Source organism: Ahaetulla prasina, chromosome 5, assembly GCF_028640845.1.
Source record: "Ahaetulla prasina isolate Xishuangbanna chromosome 5, ASM2864084v1, whole genome shotgun sequence".
Taxonomy (NCBI): Eukaryota; Metazoa; Chordata; class Lepidosauria; order Squamata; family Colubridae; genus Ahaetulla; species Ahaetulla prasina.
In genome coordinates this window covers 100,736,151-100,755,858 of record NC_080543.1, presented here as the reverse complement: position 1 = coordinate 100,755,858, position 19,708 = coordinate 100,736,151, and the positions used below count along the sequence as shown (strand labels likewise).

At 38.3% G+C, this 19,708-nt stretch overlaps 1 protein-coding gene across 2 annotated transcripts in view; it reads right to left on the bottom strand.

The window, feature by feature from the left end:
• Positions 1–13,989, bottom strand: part of SH3RF3 (SH3 domain containing ring finger 3) — a 267,145-nt gene extending 253,156 nt beyond the window's left edge. For both annotated transcript variants that reach the window (XM_058184948.1, XM_058184949.1), the window contains exon 1: positions 12,076–13,989. In XM_058184948.1, the coding sequence (XP_058040931.1) occupies positions 12,076–12,765 (690 nt within the window). In that variant the 5' untranslated portion in view covers positions 12,766–13,989. The remainder of the gene's footprint in view (positions 1–12,075) is intronic.
• Positions 13,990–19,708: the final 5,719 nt, after the last annotated feature.

Below are 19,708 nucleotides of genomic sequence, written 5' to 3'. Positions count from 1 at the left end.
AGTCCCAATCAGACAGAAAAAGCAACAAAAAAGCACTGTACTCTCTGCCAGGGTATTTCTTTAGAATGGGATAGATGAATTTCATTTAAGAGTCCCTACAAAAACATCAATAAAGGAGCAGATGACTCAGAGGCTCCACAAAGCCATTACCATATAGGTTTATATGCTGATTTAGAGGAATGTTTTTATAATGCCCCCATAGGTCTGCAGAGAGTAGTATATCCAACATGGCTGGGGGAAAAATTGGGGAAAAAAACGTAGACTGGATACTTTCATTGGTTGGAAATCAATATTCCAGAAATGTTGTTTAAGATGGTTCCTAGTATTTTCAAACCTGAGCAGCAGAGGTTTTACAGTTTTAAAATTACTGTAATGTCAATTTCTTGTGGTTTCTGGATTAAATCCTAATTGTTTACCTATTAATGCCCAAATATTGTCTATCAGCTTTCAAAGCTTGAAATGAAAATCTTTATTTACTATCCTTGCTTTCTAAAACGTACAGATTTACACTTCAAATAGGCCCAAAGATGGTAATAATCGGAACAATTCTCAATGCAAAAAAATAAAATTATTACATTAAAAGTCAAAACTGAAAACCTGACAAATTAAAGCTCTCTTCAGCATAAGGCAATTTCAATTTGGTCCCAGATATTTCAGGAGTTTGGTCTCACCATAAATTGTTTCATAAATTTGTCTACCATTGTAAAGTATCTATTATGGATTAATGTTAGAATCCCTCTTAAAATATACATTAGTCTCAATGTAATATTCATTTTAATTACATTTATCCTGCCTCAGAGACTCAGCGGAAGTTTTAATCATCAGGTTATATCTACTGAAAGTGTTATCTATACACTTAGGCATATTTTTCAATATTCTGTTATAGATTTCAAGGAATATATATAAAAGCAAGTATTTTATAAAGTGCATTTAAATTATAAATTGTAGTTTCTTGCATTCGTTATAGATATATACATGATAGATGGATAAGTAGATAGATAAAAGACAGACGGCTAGATACACTATAGAACAGGCATGTCAAACTGGTGGCCCACAGGCTGGATGAGTCACATGTAGGCCACGCCCATCCCAGCTCCACAAAGCGGGAAAATGTTGCAATACGTCATGTGATGGCAACGTGACTCTGTGAATTTGACACCCTGCTACAGAAGATCTCTAATATTTGAATACTTCCTTCAAATTAATAATTTGCTGGTTACTTGATCTAGAGGACAAAGAAAATTGCCTTGATAAAAGGGATGAATGTAACATGTAACTTGTTTACATAGAGATAAAGGGCAGGAAAGCAAAAATGCATACAGACTTGTAAGATTCTGTTATTATACAATAAAAGAAGTACTGACTTAAATGGCACTGGTTTCCTAATATGATCTACCTAAGAGGGCTGACAGTTACATATGTCTCCAATTTATATAACTGAAAACAAAAATTTAAAATGGAATCAAATAGATTATCACTATTTAACTAACCATCATTATCATGGTTTCCAAATATAAATAAGTTATTTTTTGTTCTTTCAATCAGTGATGCAATAGCTTTACAGCTTTCTCTTCTACTTCCAGTAGTTCTGATTAATGAATTGCAAAGAATATTCAAATTCTTCTGAAAGTAACAGTGCCAATTTAACCTTCATTGCTAAAAAAATACTCGATGTAATTCATCAGTGAAGGGTTTAGCATAAGACAAAAATGAGTCTTCCACAGCTGTGCAAGATTAAAATCTATAAGTCAATTTTTCTGCTGAAACAATGACAATGGTGGATCCATGAATAAATCCTTGAATGCATTCCAAGGTGTTTTGTGAAGGCCTGACACTCTTGAAAAGTCTGTAATGCTGGAAAAGCTAAAAAGAAAGAGAAGGTGACATCAGCAGGAAAGTAGATGGACTCCATTACAAAGGGGATAGGTGAGAAGAGATAAAACAAGATTAGCACCTTACTCTATTGTCACCTTCAGGTCCCAGTGCTTAACAGACCTTTTCTGCAGAGACCTATTTGATTAGTCTGCCCCAGGCGACTTTTGGAACCTATTCTAGGGGGAGCTAGCGGTCCACTGCATGGCCTGACTGATGCCCAGGTTGTTTCCTGGAATGAGAATGCAATGGGGAACTTAGATCAGATCAGGCCCATACACCCTCTCTTCTTCGGTGGATTTTGAAATTCCCTGTGATTTTTAGAGAGGCTGAGAGAAATGAGACAAGTGAAGATGCCTAAAGCACTGCTGGAGGACAATAAGGATTGAATCCAAAAGAACATCAGTTATAGCCATCATAAGCACCTACCTTGGAGTAGTACAATTAGGGTAACATCTGCCATCGTTGTATCATGGCTAGCCTTCTCGTGGCCTTATTCAAAATAATCTGGGGCCTCCTAAATTATTTCATCATTTTATGAGGCATATTGTTAAAATAATGTTATAACCAAGTTGCTGAGGAAAACTGGAGAGTTTGGGTATAAATTACTCACTACCTAAACATGTAATGTTGTCAACATTTCAGAGCAATGCAAAAGAAAGCAGCTGTCCAGAAGTTGATACTTTAGTCATTTTAATGAAAGCATTAGATCTTGTGTTTCTGAGAGATGTGCCCACAACAGCATAAAAGGAAGAAGACAAATCTTACCCTTGCCTGTGTTAACACTTGCATTACTCGTGAAGCAAAAATTGTGTTAGAAAACAGAAAATATTAGATGACTAAGGTGCCTGAACTGTGGTCTGGGGTTAAGATAAGGCAAAACCATGAGGTCATGAAATAAAAAAAATGCTTACGAAGTTGTGTTTATGCCACAATTAGGAAACGTGATGATGAGTCCATGGTTAAACAGTTACATACAGCTTTTGAGTTCTGGGGAAATGTTGATAAATATTGTTTACAGGCTTCCACTTTTTAAATAAATTCATTCTTCTTAAACCAGAAAAGAGAAAAACTATGTTCACAATGGCTCTAAATAAAACAAATATTTGGCTTCTCAAAATGTAGTGTAGAGGACATATGTTATCTTGACTTGACAGACCCTTTTTCCTTATTCTTCCCAATTAAATGATAAGGACCTGAATCTGGTAAAAGTAGTCATAATAGGAAAACAAATGTAAATAATATCTTGTAAATCTTATGGGAAATTCATAACACAATAGGTTTGTACAAAATTGCATTCCTCGGATACAATCATAAATTACAAACCATTCATAGCATGAATTCATTTTGTTATAGTACTAATCCAGAAAACTACTTTAAATGGTTTGTTATGCCACTTCATCTCCATCTTGATATTCATACTTACATTCTCTTCTTAGCTATAAAACAGAAAATGGAACACAATGTTTATCCCAGAATGTTTGTATTGTTCATTAATGAGTTCTATCTAATCACCAATGCAGTAACACTGAAATAAATGGTCTTCTGTGAAATGAAATATATCTTTGCAAGTTAGTGTCACCCAATTTTACAGAATTAAAAATAAATTTTTCATGTTACGTTTGATCCTAGATTGTCATGCATTGTTGACACCTAGTATGATGCCACATTAGGGCCAATGATAGTAGAGCTGACTCCAGTAAGCTCAGTATTTCTTAACCTCAGAAACTTTAAGATGTGTAGACTCCCAACTCCATGTTGGCTAGGCAATTCTGGGAGTAGGGAGTCCACACATCTTAAAGTTTCTGAAATTGAGAAAAAATGAGCTAGATACAATACTGTCAGGAATGTGGAATAGTTCTGACCTACATTCAGTAAATCTCTTCATCAAACGATCTTTGCAAAATAAGTGTAAGTGATATTTTCTTCCGAATATAGATGAGAGTATTGAGAAACAAACAACCTACTCTCTAATAAACAATTTGGTTTCAGGAAAAAATTATCATGTAACTTACAACTTCTCCACTGTAAAAACATATGGACTACAAATCTTGATCAAGGCAAAACAATAGATGCAATCTACATAGACTTTTGCAAAGCTTTTGACTCAGTAGTACATGATAAACTTCTCCTAAAACTAAAATCCTATGGCATTTCAGGACCTCTTCACAAATGGATATCTGCTTTTCTGTCTAACAGACAACAAGTGGTCAAAATTGGCAATGCTCTATCAAATCCTGTTCCTGTCAAGAGTGGCGTTCCTCAAAGTAGCGTTCTTGGACCAACACTCTTCATACTATACATAAATGATCTTTGTGACCATATCTCAAGTAATTGTGTTCTCTTTGCTGACAATGTCAAATTATTTAACAACACCGACAATACATCTACCATTCAAAAAGACCTTGATCATCTAACCGCTTGATCTAAAACTTGGCAACTCCAAATCTCAACCAGCAAATGCTCAGTCTTACATATTGGAAAAAAGAACCCAAACATTAAGTACATACTTGATGGACATTACCTTACAGATGACCCCCACCCTATTAAAGACCTTGGAGTTTTCATATCAAATGATCTAAGTGCCAAAGCCCACTGCAACTACATAGCAAAAAAGGCTCTAAGAGTTGTAAACCTAATCTTGCATAGCTTCTTTTCCAAAAACACTACACTACTAACCAGAGCATATAAAACATTTGCTAGACCAATTCTAGAATACAACGCGCCTGTCTGGAACCCTCACCACATTTCTGACATCAATACAATCGAACGTGTCCAGAAATATTTTACAAGAAGAGTTCTTTACTCCTCTGAAAACAACAAAATACCTTATCCCACCAGACTTGAAATCCTAGGCTTAGAAAACTTATAACTCCGTCGCCTTCGACAAGACCTTAGTTTAACTCATAGAATCATCTATTGTAATGTCCTTCCTGCTAAAGACTACTTCAGCTTTAATTGCAATGATACAAGAGCAACTAATAGATTTAAACTTAATGTTAACTGCTTGAATCTAGATTGCAGAAAATATGACTTCTGTAACAGAATCATCAGTGCTTGGAACACTTTACCTGACTCTGTGGTCTCTTCCCATAATCCCAAAAGCTTTAACTAAAAACTTTCTACTATTGACCTCACCCCATTCTTAAGAGGACCATAAGGGGTGTGCATAAGAGCACAAACATGCCTACCGTTCCTGTCCTATTGTTTTCCTTTTTTCTTTTTTTCTTCTTCTTTTGACAGGACTATAGAAGGCTTTGAAAATATGAACTGCACTCCATCTTGGAAAGCAAGGTATCCCATAAGAGAAAAGCCCACAAATGTCTTTCCTGACATAGTTTTTGATAGGTTTTTGACTTCCATCCTGTATTGTTTGCTTTGATTACTGTTTTATTCGGGGCAAGTTCAACAGGATTGCGGATATGATTCTGGATTAATCACTATATCTGAAAGATGCATAGGTTCTACTTGGCTATATCACCAATATTTGGAAACTATCAAGATATCAAGAATTGTAAATTTCTGATTCAGGGAACAAGGAAGAATTTTTCATACAACATTAAAAGATGAAATTATATTTGATTTGTTGCAATGGAACACTTTAATTGATAGATATAGGATTTTTTTAAAAAAATAAAAAAGCAATCAAATTTGGGGAGCTGTCTGTATAGAAAATTTCAAACACTTCTTAAAAATTTCTTTTACTTTATTTATAATCCATGCTCTCTATACTGATTTATCCTCACCTTGCTGCTGATAGTTGGCAATCTATAATAGCAATAAATTAATCAGTCAATCTTTTTTATCAGAGTTTTTAATCAGAAACTCTGACTTGTAATTCTTTAAAACAGGAATTCAAAAAATCTTAAGCACATTGTTGACTTCTTCATAAAGTTTCAGATTGTTCATTGACCTACCCAGTTCCTACAGGTAGCCTTGTCATATTTCTAACAAAACAGAGAAACGACACTAACTTCTGTCAACTGCAATTTATTGCTAAAGGCAATATATAGATTACAACAATATGCAGTGAACTTTTGGGATGCCATATTAAATGTTCAAAATATATTCATGTGCATCATATATGTAGTGAAAATTGTGATTCAGGAAGTATGAGAAGAATATATAATTTTATCTGTGAACATCAAGAGTTTAAAACTAAAGTAAATTAAAAATTCCAAGGATTAATTAATTAAGCAATTCAAATTATATAGTCACCCATCTCACTTTTCTGACTCTGGAAGACTCACAATTAAAACAACTACCAAACAAAATACAAATAACAATAAAAGAATAACTACATTAAATACATACTGAAACCATAAAAAGTAATCAGCAGAAAAGTGCAAGCCATGCATCAATGAATAGTCAACCAGAAGGCTCCATACCATAACCAGATCCCATAGCATGATGACAAATGTTAATAAACTCTAGGGGAATGGCAGAATTGCAGATCATTTGTTATAACATAAATTTTCACAGCACAAAATATGGCTTCACTCCAAATATAAATAAATAAATAAAGGCAAAAGTCTTCCTTCCAGTAGAAGAAAAGAAAATGTGATGGAAAAACGGTTCCAAGAATCATAAGCTTCTGGTAGGTCATGGTGACCTAAATATTCTTGAAAGAGTGGGGACAACATTTCAATGGAGATTGTTAGCAGCTGTTGGATCCAAGTAAGCGGAATATCTCTGGAGAAAGGAGAGATTGTGAGATCACCCATAAGGGATCTCCAGGCAGCTGCTCCTTGGTAGTAAACAGTAGGAACCAAAGTATTTGCAGTTGACTTGCAAATTGACCAGTAGGGAGTTGAGGAATTTCAACTAAGCTCATATAGCCTATGTGGAAACAAAGTTTGACTGAACCTCATTTCTTAATCACTTCTGGAATTACTTTTTAATTGCTTTTCAAATATTAAGAACCCCCAGTGCGACAAGTTTTATGGCGTTCACTGAGTGGGTTTCCTTCAATACTTAGTGAAAGAAGTTTTAAGTATGTATTTAGGGACTTAGAAAAAATAAACAACAAAAGGATGATTAAAGTGTTGATTTTGGAAAGTTATAGAAGGACTAATGGTCCAGATGGATTTGAAATAAGATTTTGAAAATAATTATATCAATCCTTCCCATGAGGAAATGTTGTAGTTTTGACTTCTTAAAATAAAACATGACAGTATGAGACTTTGAAGATTGGACACCACAGGGAAACAGAAGAAACTAAATATTACAATTAAAGAAGATCAGTTAAATGAAACTTGCTAATACCGAATGGAGCAAAATACTTTAACATGGAATGCATTGGATATTTGTGAACAATGGATTCTATAATTAATTTTAAGAACGTCCACCATAAATAGATGTAAAAGATCTTACAGGAGAGAAACAAGTTCTAGCAGGCAAAATAGAGATTGATTTTTAATGTGGATTTTAAAATGTCAAACTACAAGTAGGATGTGGAAAACAATGTTACACTGACTATACAAATAAAACCATCTGACATATTAATAATCGAAACGTATGCACAAGGAACAAACCAGAGGAGTCACTTGGATTTTTTCTACACTGGATTTTTTTAAAAAGGGACTGTTAAAGTTTTGAAAGATTTTGTCAGAAGGAACAAGGGAACAAAGAAAAGAAAAAATGAAAAGAAATTAGATTCTAGAATATTTGAACTGACTGCTGTAAAGATTAAAATTATTAAAAGCAAAAGAAAGGAAAATAAAATTGGTTTATTTGATTAAAGTTAAAAATTAATATTGTTATTTATGGTAACATAACCTTTAATGAACTTTTGATTATCAGAACTGAATGAGACTTTAAGGATCTGTTTATAAATAAGAGATAAGGTATGAGAAATCATTTCTCGTATTTTAAGAGAAGTAATGTTAGAAAAGTAGAAAAGAGAAGTAAAATGTATTATATTTAAAGGGGGAAGTCATTATTTTTTCTTTACTATAATCTTTGCATTTTAGATAAAAGTTTGCATTTTAGATAAAAGTTTAAAAATTAAAAGGATATCCTGTGGGTTGCAAATATAGTTATTATTTTTGACACTATTTCAGTACCTCTCACAATCATAGAAGAATAATATCTTTACATATTGAGAATCTTTAAGTGCATGCACTTAGCATTTTTTTTCTAGATATAAGCATGTTGGAAGGAATAGTTTGGGGTGCTAGTTTTAGACTGCATAAATCCAGGTGATCACTAGATAGTAGCAAAAAGATACAGAAAACTCTTTCTGCCATGTTAGCAATTGTGAAGTTTATGTCTTGCCTGGATCTGGTAGCCCCCAAATAATTAGAGTTCTTGTCACATCCTTTTAATATCTGCCTTTATAACCCATCACCCAATCTAAGGCTGTTAATGGCCTTCCTACTTTTGTGAAACAAAGAATGAAAGCTTATAAAGCTGGTGGTTGATCTCAGTATGTAACTATTTTCAGTTGAATGGGTCAGTATTGGTACAAATTTAGCCCCAAATTGGAATGGACAGAAGAATAAAATAGTTTTAATTCTCTCTCCCCGCCCCCCCGCCCCTCATATTTTAATCACAGCGACAATAAAAAGCATGTGCAAACCACTTTTCCAAAGCTCTAAACACAAAGTTGTTTCACAGAGTTTAATCTATAATTTTCGTGAAAAAGTTGTCATTCATTAATGGACACTGTAGTGGGACGGCAGTTCTATGGATTTTATGTTATGTATTGATCTTACAATTGTATTAGTTATACTGTAATCTTCTGGAAACCTTTTGGGAGTTTGGCACTGTATAGAGTAAATAAATATGTTTGAGTGTGAAAATATTTTATATCCCATATCATAGGAATTACTATAATTTTTCTTCCATTCAATTTTGGGTAAATTATTCCCCCTCCTCCACTGGGGAAAAAACCCACAATGTGTGCTTATTCACTTAAACAGAGGTCAGAGTCTTATTAAATTTACAAACAAAAAATGACAACTACACAGAACAATATTCCTGAATAACACAAGCTTAATGACTACTGTACATATTTCTAAACACATCCTGTTTTTCCAATGATTCCCTTATCAAAATGAAGCATTAAAATGCAAATAAAAATCCAGAGCTTGTTGCTGTTTCTTTTTAACATATGATATCAAATGAATGCTAAATGTATTGGACTTCATGAGGCTTTTAAAAATGTTGACTACTGAATAAGCAGTCAGGTAAAAGTAAGTACTTTCTAGCATAGAAAGATTTTTGATCTGAGGATCAAAAATTCATCTCATTTGCAGATGCAAAACATTTATTAAATTATAAAACAGAATATGATTTGGGATTTTATGTAAACAAAAAATATCAGCAATGGCAACCTAGTAAAGGAAAGTGAAGGTTCAGGCAGATATATTTATCAATTGTACATTTCAGAAGGATTTTCTTAATAATATCAATAACAACAAGAACAGGAGCAAAACCATTTTGGTCACTGTCAACTATAAGACACTAGACAGACATTTTTAAGTGGAGTAACCTACAGTGGCTAAACTAGTTAGACTACCTGTACTTTATGGTCATAACACGGATGACTGATAAATTTTCTCTAGGGAAATTTTAATTACTTAATTCAGTAAGTCTGCTTTGAGAGAACTGCATATTTCTTAGTAAATATACAGAGCTATAGGCACAATGAAATCATATCATCTGGTATAATTTGCCATTCTGAGATTTATTGCCAATTTAAGCAACCATAACAAATGCATATTGGATCTGAAACAAAAAATCTTCTAATGGCTGACATTCTACTTCCCTTTGTAGGTAATTCCACATCCCAATATCCCTCATTACTTAGTTCAATACAGTCTAAGGCTATGCGCTGCAGTAAGTTAATGTATTCTGCATCCTCATAAAGACAGTTTGGATTGGTAACAATTCAAAGAAGAAGCTATCATCTATGTTTTACAAAACCACTATGAACTTAATTTCCTGCAAATGCACAAAGGATGGCTGCCATCAAATTTAAAAAATTGCTTCTTAATTTTCTTTAACAAAAATGCCATCCAACATGATAATAATTTTGCACTCAGTAAGCATAAGCATGCTACTTCTACCATTCATAATTCTTCCTGTGGAAGTAGGTGAAGGGTTAGGATGAATTCTACTTTTCAATGACCAATTAGTATTTATTTCCAGAAAATTATAGAGTAAGAAATTATTTGGTGATATATCCCCCCTGAATAAATATTATAATTTGGCAAAATATATGTTCTTTGCAATCACCTACTTTATATTCTATATTGCATACAAGGAGCTCCATTTAGTTTTGAGGAGAACATGTGAAATAACTAATAGTAATAATGCTAAGAATTTTATCTCCTTGTAATAGTTATATATTTAGCATTACTTCAAACTTCTTTTGCTGTGAAGAACCTTTTAAGGATTGGAAATACTGTGCTGATTTAAAAGGTAATGCTGTGAAATCACTTAGAAGGCTAAACAAATAATTTCAATGAAACCTTTACATTCATGAACTCATTCATGAACTTATTACTCTGAAAAAGGGAACAAACATGCAACCACACATTTGTGACAGTGAATACGTTATTTTAAAAGCGAGGCAAGTCTCAAACAAAAAGAGGTTTTTACCAACTCTTGTCACTTGTTATACACCAGTATGTACAAGAAACCACTCATTCTTGCACTAACAATGTTGATTTTTACTATAGGTCTAGCAGTATCTCTTGATTGTGGTCATGTTCCAGAGCCTCACATAATGAGATGTGAAGGTAGTCCACCTGACACATGGAAAAACTAGTTTTAGTATGTGATGATTAAATAATGCTATTGCTTCACGAGAACATGTGAAAGCTACTTGTCACCATAGCGTATTTTTTACATTCAGCACAGTGTTATCTATTCTGACTGGTACCTGCTCTCTGGAGGCTGAAGAAGAGAAATGAGTTTCCAATCACTTGCTGACTATTTCTTACAACTGGGATTAGAGGTACCAGGGAACTTGTATTTATGTACCATATGTTTTACTACAGCTTTTGTATCATGTAGCTAGCTATTCAACCACAAAATCCAGTACTGTATACTATTCAACACACTGACTATTATTTAAAGCCTTATGATTTTTATGTAAAAGAAATGAGTTCATTTACAGTCACTGCTCCTTCAAAGAAAGAAATGTTGCCCAGACCAAACACTTATCAATGATTTTAAACAATGCTTGCTCTCTGAAGTGCTCATGTTAGAAACAAGAAATAATATATTCTTATGAAAAATGCTTTAAAAAGATACACTATTACTTCATGATTTGATCAATCATGGTACTGTAACAGAAATATAAAGAATAGCTTCAAACAATATAAACAAAAAAGGGGATTTTTAAGGACAATTGCACAGAATGGAATCCTCCTTAGACCAAAGCATGAGTAGGGGAAAGGGGGCTCAGAAACAGTAAGAACTAAGCTAAGTATACAATTATTATACATTTTACTACATCACCAGCAGTTGAGGGTCAATGTGCATTCATTTTAGAAAAGCAGAGGGTGGCTTACATGTCACATAAACAAGTATAGGTGGCTAAATACTGTTTGAGACAAATTAAAGAACCACCACTATATTGTCACTGATGCCAAAGTGAATCCTCTATGCTTCAATTCAGAGAAAAGGATTTTTGGCAGATGCACTTATTAGTCCTGCAATTCTGAAAAATCATAATTTGAACCTCCTAGAGCTGTTTTCAAGGAAAATTATAGGACATTCTCAGAGCTGAGTGGAAGCTCTCAAATGGGAGAAAAAGCCATGGAAAGAAAGAGGAGTTGCAATCTCCCCATTGCATCTGGCTTTTTGCCTCCTGGGGAGGAATTTCTAAAAATAAATAAAAACACTGTTCTCACAACATGCTTTTAATGGACAGCACTCTTTGCAGGACATCTCCCACCTTTAGGATTGCCACAGACCCTGTTACATCTAATCATCAAAGTTTAACTCAGAGAACCAGCAAAGTTGCTGGAGCCATCCCAATAACACATAGTCAACCTCCTGGATGAAAAGTGCAGAAAGGTGTTTCTGTGGTACAGAGTTGAAAAGGTTGACACAAACAGCGTTGGAAAAGGGGTGGATCACAGAATGGAAGGAAGGAAGGAAGAAAGAAAGAAAGAAAGAAAGAAAGAAAGAAAGAAAGAAAGAAAGAAAGAAAGAAAGAAAGAAAGAAAGAATTGGCTTCCAACTTACCTTAAGCAAGGCGCTCCGGCTGGCGGCGGCCAGTTCCCGCAGACTGGCGGCGGCTGAAGCCGCTGCAGCGGCCACACTCGGGGAGCCGCTGGACGTGGTGGCCACCGCGGCGGGTTGACAACCAGGGTTCACAGGGGGAGCCGCGCTGTTTCCTCCACCTCCTGCTCCAGCGGCGGTTGGGTTGTCCCCGCCGTCGCCGCCCGAAAGGCCAGCGTTGCTCGGGGACTTGGGGCTGCCGGGCCCGCAGTTGCCGCCCCCGCAGCAGCCGCTTCCAGCTCCCGCGCGGGGTCTCTGTCGGATGCCGTCCAGCAAGCGGACGAGCAGGATGTTGGCGGGCAGCTCGTCGACGCCGCAGCCCACCAGGATGCGGCATTCGGGGCAGCGCAGCTCGTGGCGGGAGCTGAGAATGCTCTCCAGGCAGCGGCGGCAGAAGGTGTGCTGGCAGGGGAGCACCTTGGCCGTCGTGTCCAGGCGCTCCAGGCACACGGAGCACTCCAACAAGTCCAGCAACGACGACTCGTCCATGGCCCCTCCGGCGGCGGGCGGCGGTCCCTCGCCGTTGCCCCCGCCGCCGCCGCCACCGCCTCCCGCTACCGCCGAAACCGCCCGCCGCCTCCGCCTCTCCTCCGCTGCTCGCTTCTCTGCGGCGGCAGCCTTGGAGGAGCACAGCCAGGACGCCCCTAGGAGCATTTAGACCAGCGAGGGAGGCCGCGGGAGAGGCGGCAGCCCCAGCACATGGCAGCCGGAGCAGGGGCCGCCGAGCCCAGCCCGCCCAGGGCCTGTCAGCCCCAGCCGCCGAGCGGAGGGCGGGGATTGGGAGCGCGATTCTCTCCCCTGCCCGCTTTCCTCACCGGCAGGCGGGCAATGGCTCCCTGGGGTGGGCGGGGGCTGCCAGCCGCTCCGCGCGCTCCCCCTCGCAGCCGCCAGCCGTGGCCCAGAGGGAGAGCTGCGAGCCGCCCCTTCGCCTCTCGGCAGCCTCTGCCGGCGAACGGAAGCCCGGGCAGAGAGCGAGGGGGACGCTGGCCGCCCGCCCGCCCGAGAAGGACAGCGGCACCTGCTCTCTTCGCTTCGGGCTCGCCTGGCTTGTCAGCAAGGGCGGCGGGGCTCTTCAAAGCGCGGCGCTTCCTCGGCGCCTCTGTCTCAGAAGCGAGGCCAGCGTCAGAGCCCAAAGGCCGGGTGGCGGGTGGCGGAGAGCGAGCAGCCGTTCCCTTCTTCGGGGCTGGGGCAGACTGCCTTCCTCCGCTGGTCCTTCTACTGAGCCGCGGCTCCCTCGCTCTCCCACCGCCGCTCCCCGTTGGGTACGGCCAGGGACGGAGCAGCTTCCACCCGCTGGGTCTCACGCTTTCCCATCTTCCAAATATTCCTCCCGACGAGGGTGCTGGAGATACAAAGAGTGGCGGGGTGGGGTGGAGTTGGGGGTGTCGTGACCGATCAATTGCTTGTCTAATCCTTGTTTGTTGCGTAAATTCTGGTGCGACGGAATTCAGCCTAATCCTAAATCCCGGGCAAGTTCTGTTGCTGACAGGTTAGGGGTCTTTCTGTCCTTCCCGGGCTCGCTAAGCATCAGGACAACCTCTCAGTTCCCGCCCTCGACTCCTTCGACGTCGGTCCTGTTATTCTCCTCCAGGGATGCTGCTCGTTGCTAATCGAAGGGGCCTGAATTGCACGATGCGACTCACGAGTCCACGGAGGGATTCAAACCTCTTCCATCTAGGAGGCGCAAGATCCGTTATTCCATTCCCCCACCCCTACCTTTCTCTTCAAAACTGGTCCATCACTTTCTTTTCTTTTCCTTTTGGAATCTGGAAATCAGATCCCGCTAGAGGCGAAAAAAGAAAGTTACGTGGGTCTTCGCAATAAGACACCAACTTCGTGCAGTCTTACGGTGCTACGACACCGCAGAATGTTCTCTTAGTCATAGAATCCATCGGGCGTGGGGGTGGTTGTGGGGGGGGCGGGGTAGAGAGGGATGTTTTCGCATACTGGAGCTCGGTTTCGGCCAAGCGTCAGAGGAACGGAAATACGTACCCCAGGAGCAATCGGAGGAGATGGGAAGTTTGGAGAAGTTTGCCCACTCCGGACGAGTCAAAAATATTCCTTGCAATTGGCTTCCCTCTAGTGGTATTTCGATAAACTTGCAGCAAGAAGGAAAATTTTAGGTTCCATCTCCACACATTTCCCCAACCCCCTTTGAGACCTGATACTGGAAAAAATTACAATGGTATTCGTAATACTGGTTTACACCTATTTATCTAGCTAGTAGATTATAACACGTTGGTGCGCTGGTGTCCATATGGAGGAGCAGTAGGTGGACTGGTTAACAGATCTGTAGATGACCTGCAGTTAGGAAGAATTTCTGTTTAATCATATTAATAATCAAATGAACTGTCAAATTAAAAAAAATGATAAAATAATCATAGAAGTGGACTTTGGTCTGAAGGGCTGGAAGCTATTGTTCAGATTTAAAGTTAAGCAGAGGGAAATATGAGGATTTGTATGGCCAGCCAAATAAAAATGTAGGCAAAACATTTTTAAGAGAGATGGGAAAGAAAGAAAGAGAGGAGAGAGAATGAGAGAGAAATCTGACATTTGTGTAGGGGTTTTCTTCTCCAAATTCTACTGAAATATTTTCAGGATAACACTTAAAACAATAAATTTTGTTCTATAAATTTATTAAAACAATAAATTTTGTAACCAAACAATTTATAATGATTTTATATATTGCTCTTAAGCTCACTTTTAAATGTAATTAACACACCAGACAAGAAAAATTGGAAATGACATGTCAGTACATTAAAATATTCTTGTTTCCTTTGAGGTTGCTAACATGACTCAGGCTCAAATATTTGTGGATCTGTTTTGTGTCTTTGGGTCTGCACTTGCAGATTGTATTGTAGGAGGAAGATTGAAGAAAACTGGTCTGACCCAATGCCATTTTTATTCTGCTAACATTGTTGAAAAATTATAAACAGTTACAGTAACAAAAAATAAAGGGAAAAAGAAAACCGTGGATGAGTTAGATAAGAAATTGACAAAGGACTGCTGCCTTTTTGACCCAGATTTAGATAAGCTAAGATAAACTTTATAGTCACTTTTTTTCTGTGAACACACTGGCTTCTGGGAGCAATGAGGGTTGAAGCCTGAAGATGACAAATGAGACTTCGTCGAAACGTTGCCAAGACACTTCCAATTTTACGCGGGAGAAAACCCGAATAACCAAAGACCTACATACAAATACCCGCGAAATCTCAGAAAACATATATATATATATGCATAGCTGTTGTTTGGCTTTGTGGTCGTGCTACATCTTCATAGTGGGTGTCAGTCTGCTGCATGAATGGATTGGAGGGGTTTGAAATGGCTAATGTTGCAGCTGCGGTCTGGCTTCTGGTCCTTGGTCGTGCTTCATGATCAGTGTGGGTTTGGGTCTGCTTTCTGGGTGGATGTGCGGTGGTGACATCCTGTGTGGACCTTGTGAGTGTGGGTCTGGTGTCATTCCTCGTGTTAGGGACTCGTTTGTCAATAAGGGCGGGTTTCCAAATGGCTGGTAGGCGGGAGGTGTCATCTCGTTTGTTCATGCTGTGTGGGCGTTTTTCTATCTCAATGGCTTCTCTGATTATTCTGTTGTTAAAGTGTTCAGTTTTGGCGATAGTTCTGGTCTTTTTAAAGTCAATATCATGTCCTGTGACTTTAAAGTGTTGGACCAGGGAAGAAGTTGGTTCCTCTTTTTTGAATGAGTTCTTGTGTTCTTCAATGCGTGCACTTATTCTTCTGTTGGTTTGTCCAATGTATGTGGTGGGGCAGGCGGTGCATGGGATTTCATATACTCCTTGATTTTCTAACTCAATTTTGTCTTTGGGGTTTCTTAGGATGGTGGATATTTTTCTGTTTGTGCAGAATGCTGTCTTGATGTTGTGTTTGTGGAGGATCTTGCTGATTCTGTCTGTGGTGCCTTTTATATATGGGAGGAGGGCTGTGCCGTTTTCTTGTTCTCTGTCTTGGATTTTAGTGGGGGGTTCTTTTTGGATTAGCTTGGTAATCTTATTTGTTTGGAAACGTTGCCAAGACACTTCCAATTTTACGCGGGAGAAAACCCGAATAACCAAAGACCTACATATATATATATATATATATATATGTTGTTTGGCTTTGTGGTCGTGCTACATCTTCATAGTGGGTGTCAGTCTGCTGCATGAATGGATTGGAGGGGTTTGAAATGGCTAATGTTGCAGCTGCGGTCTGGCTTCTGGTCCTTGGTCGTGCTTTATGATCAGTGTGGGTTTGGGTCTGCTTTCTGGGTGGATGTGCGGTGGTGACATCCTGTGTGGACCTTGTGAGTGTGGGTCTGGTGTCATTCCTCGTGTTAGGGACTCGTTTGTCAATAAGGCGGGTTTCAAATGGCTGGTAGGCGGAGGTGTCATCTCGTTTGTTCATGCTGTGTGGGCGTTTTCTATCTCAATGGCTTCTCTGATTATTCTGTTGTTAAAGTGTTCAGTTTTGGCGATAGTTCTGGTCTTTTAAAGTCAATATCATGTCCTGTGACTTTAAAGTGTTGGACCAGGGAAGAAGTTGGTTCCTCTTTTTTGAATGAGTTCTTGTGTTCTTCAATGCGTGCACTTATTCTTCTGTTGGTTTGTCCAATGTATGTGGTGGGGCAGGCGGTGCATGGGATTTCATATACTCCTTGATTTTCTAACTCAATTTTGTCTTTGGGGTTTCTTAGGATGGTGGATATTTTTCTGTTTGTGCAGAATGCTGTCTTGATGTTGTGTTTGTGGAGGATCTTGCTGATTCTGTCTGTGGTGCCTTTTATATATGGGAGGAGGGCTGTGCCGTTTTCTTGTTCTCTGTCTTGGATTTTAGTGGGGGGTTCTTTTTGGATTAGTTTGGTAATTTTATTTCTCTGGAATCCAATTTTACACGGGAGAAAACACTTCCAATTTTACACGGGAGAAAACCCGAACAACCAAAGACCTATATACAAACACCCGTGAAAACCTCAGAAAACATATATATATATATATATATATATATATATATATATATATATATATATATATATATATATATATATATATATATATATATATATATATATATATATCCATATGTACACTTACAAATACATATCACACACACATATACTGTATATTAATCATATTAAATATGTTTAATATATATATATATTATATCACAGACAATTTAGAATACATAGTGGGGGAAAAATCTTTAGAAACAAGATTAGGGATATAATTCAAAACCATCCTCTCATGCTGTTGTTTTGGTGAAAATCACTGCATTCTGCCATCCCATCCTCTGCTTAAAATTATTTTGTGGTTTCAGACATATTTTTAGTCTTCCCGTGAACTATACTTTTAATCAATTATCTATTAATGACCTCCCTATGTAATTATGGTGCCCAGAATCCTATTGTCTGCTTGTCATATATCTAATATAGGTAAGGCGAATCCTTGACCTACAATGCAGTCGTAATTGCATGAAGACATTGTTGCCTCTTGATAAAAATTAGTTATGGAGCTAAGGAATAAAAACCCCTGCTTCGCAAAGGTTTTGAAAATAATATATTTCAGCACATAGAAGGACCATGTGTGGTAGGCTGGTCTTTTTAAAAAATCAGAATATCTTTTCTTTCTGAGTAATATTCAGCAGTGTCCTTGCAAAAACAGAACTAGCTAACAGAATATACTCTAAATAATACTGATGTAATGAGGAAATATGAAAAATGAAATAAGCCTCAAGGACTTGGTCACTAATCTACTAGAGCTGTTAGTCTCAGAAAAAAGCATTTGGACTCCTCTCTAGAAAAGAGAGGAAACTCTAATTTGATGAAACTCAATACTTTGGCCACCTAATGAGAAGGGAGGACTCACTGGAGAAGAGCCTAATGCTGGGAACGATTGAGGGCAAAAGAAGAATAGGACGACAGAGAATGAGGTGGCTGGATGGAGTCACTGAAGCAGTCGGTGTGAGTTTAAGTGGACTCTAGGGATGGTAGACAGGGGTAAAATGCTACCAGTTCGCTCTGCTTCGGGCGAACTGGTGCTGATAAAAACTACCGGTTCGGGTGAATTGCTAATAAAAAAACGCTACCACTTCGTTGAACCGGTAGTTTAAAAAAGCTACAGGTTCCTCCGAACTGGTATTTCCAACTATCAGCTGTGCCACGCGATTTAGCTTTGCTAGAGAACAGGAAATCCTGCTTTCCATGCAGCACAGCTGATCTCTCCCTTGCTATTCTACTTACCTTCTCAAGCCTCCTTTTGGTGCGTACTGAGCATATATGCGCACAGCGCACACTTGGTGCACAGCGCACACTTGGTGCACAGCGCACATGTGCAGCCAGCGGACCAGTAGCAAACCGCTTCAGATTTCACCACTGCTGGTAGAGGGCAGGAAGGCCTGGAGGAACATTGCCCATGGGGTCGCGATGGGTCGGACACAACTTTGCGACTAATAACAACAACTAGAAAAGAGAAAGGAATGCAGTAAAAATTGTAGTACTTTTACCATTTTTCTATTTTTGGATTTATTTATTTAATTTATATTTGTATTTCATTTCCTTCAAAGACACAAACTTGAAATACTTCGTTCAAGTGACAAGATTACTGAATTGTACTCCTAAGGAAACAGGAATAATTCTGCAGTTTCACTTTGGTGTTACACTTGCTAGAGACAAATAGAATTGCTGTCATATCTCCTGTGATGATGCAAGTCAGTACACTGATACAGGGACATTATAAGACACACTACCATTTAAGGATAGATGTTCTGAAATTTTTCAGATCATGACACCCTTAGTGTCTCAAAAAGTTTTTCACAGCATCCAAATTGTCAATCACCTTGAGCTAGTAGTTCATGCAGTTTCTGAAGATGTTCAGCACATGGGCTTCCCCATAGAATTTAAAATTTCCCAGTGTGCCCCTGTGAGCTTGTTGTAATGCCCTGTTACAATTGATATTTGTAATTGTAATAAAGTACAAACTTCTGTTTTCATAACTATTCTCTTGACTGCACAATTAAGATTACATAAACTGCAGAAAAGGAAGCTCACTCATTCTTAAAGTTATACATCATGTGCTGCATTGCCCTATCTCTATTCCTACTGAACTGTAAATGAAAATTTCAGTGGCACGTATTTTTTAAATTTATTCTTTTACTGCTTTTTAAATAATGTCTGAGAAAGGGAAAAAAAACTCGGCAAGTCAAAGAAAAGGAAAAAGAAGAACACAGAATGGTTTTTTTAAAGTAAAGAAATCTAACAAAAGGAAAAAAGGCATAATATATAATTTTGGCTGTGAATAGCTACAGCTATATATAGTTATCTAATGCAATTATTATTCATACATACAGTATTTCTAATGCACTCATATAACTATCATTTTAAGCTATTGTATTTTATATAAATGAGTTCCATTTCGTTATATTTAATACAGAGACTGTGTCCAAAAGCAAATCCTCACATAGACGGCAAGTGCATTTTGGTCTCCCATTGAGTAAATGGAGCCATAGATTTATCTTTCCAATGTTGCAGTTTAAGTCTTTTGGTCATGGTAATGCCACACAGAATCCATTTATGTTGCCCAGGTGTAAAATTTCAAGTACAGATAGTCCT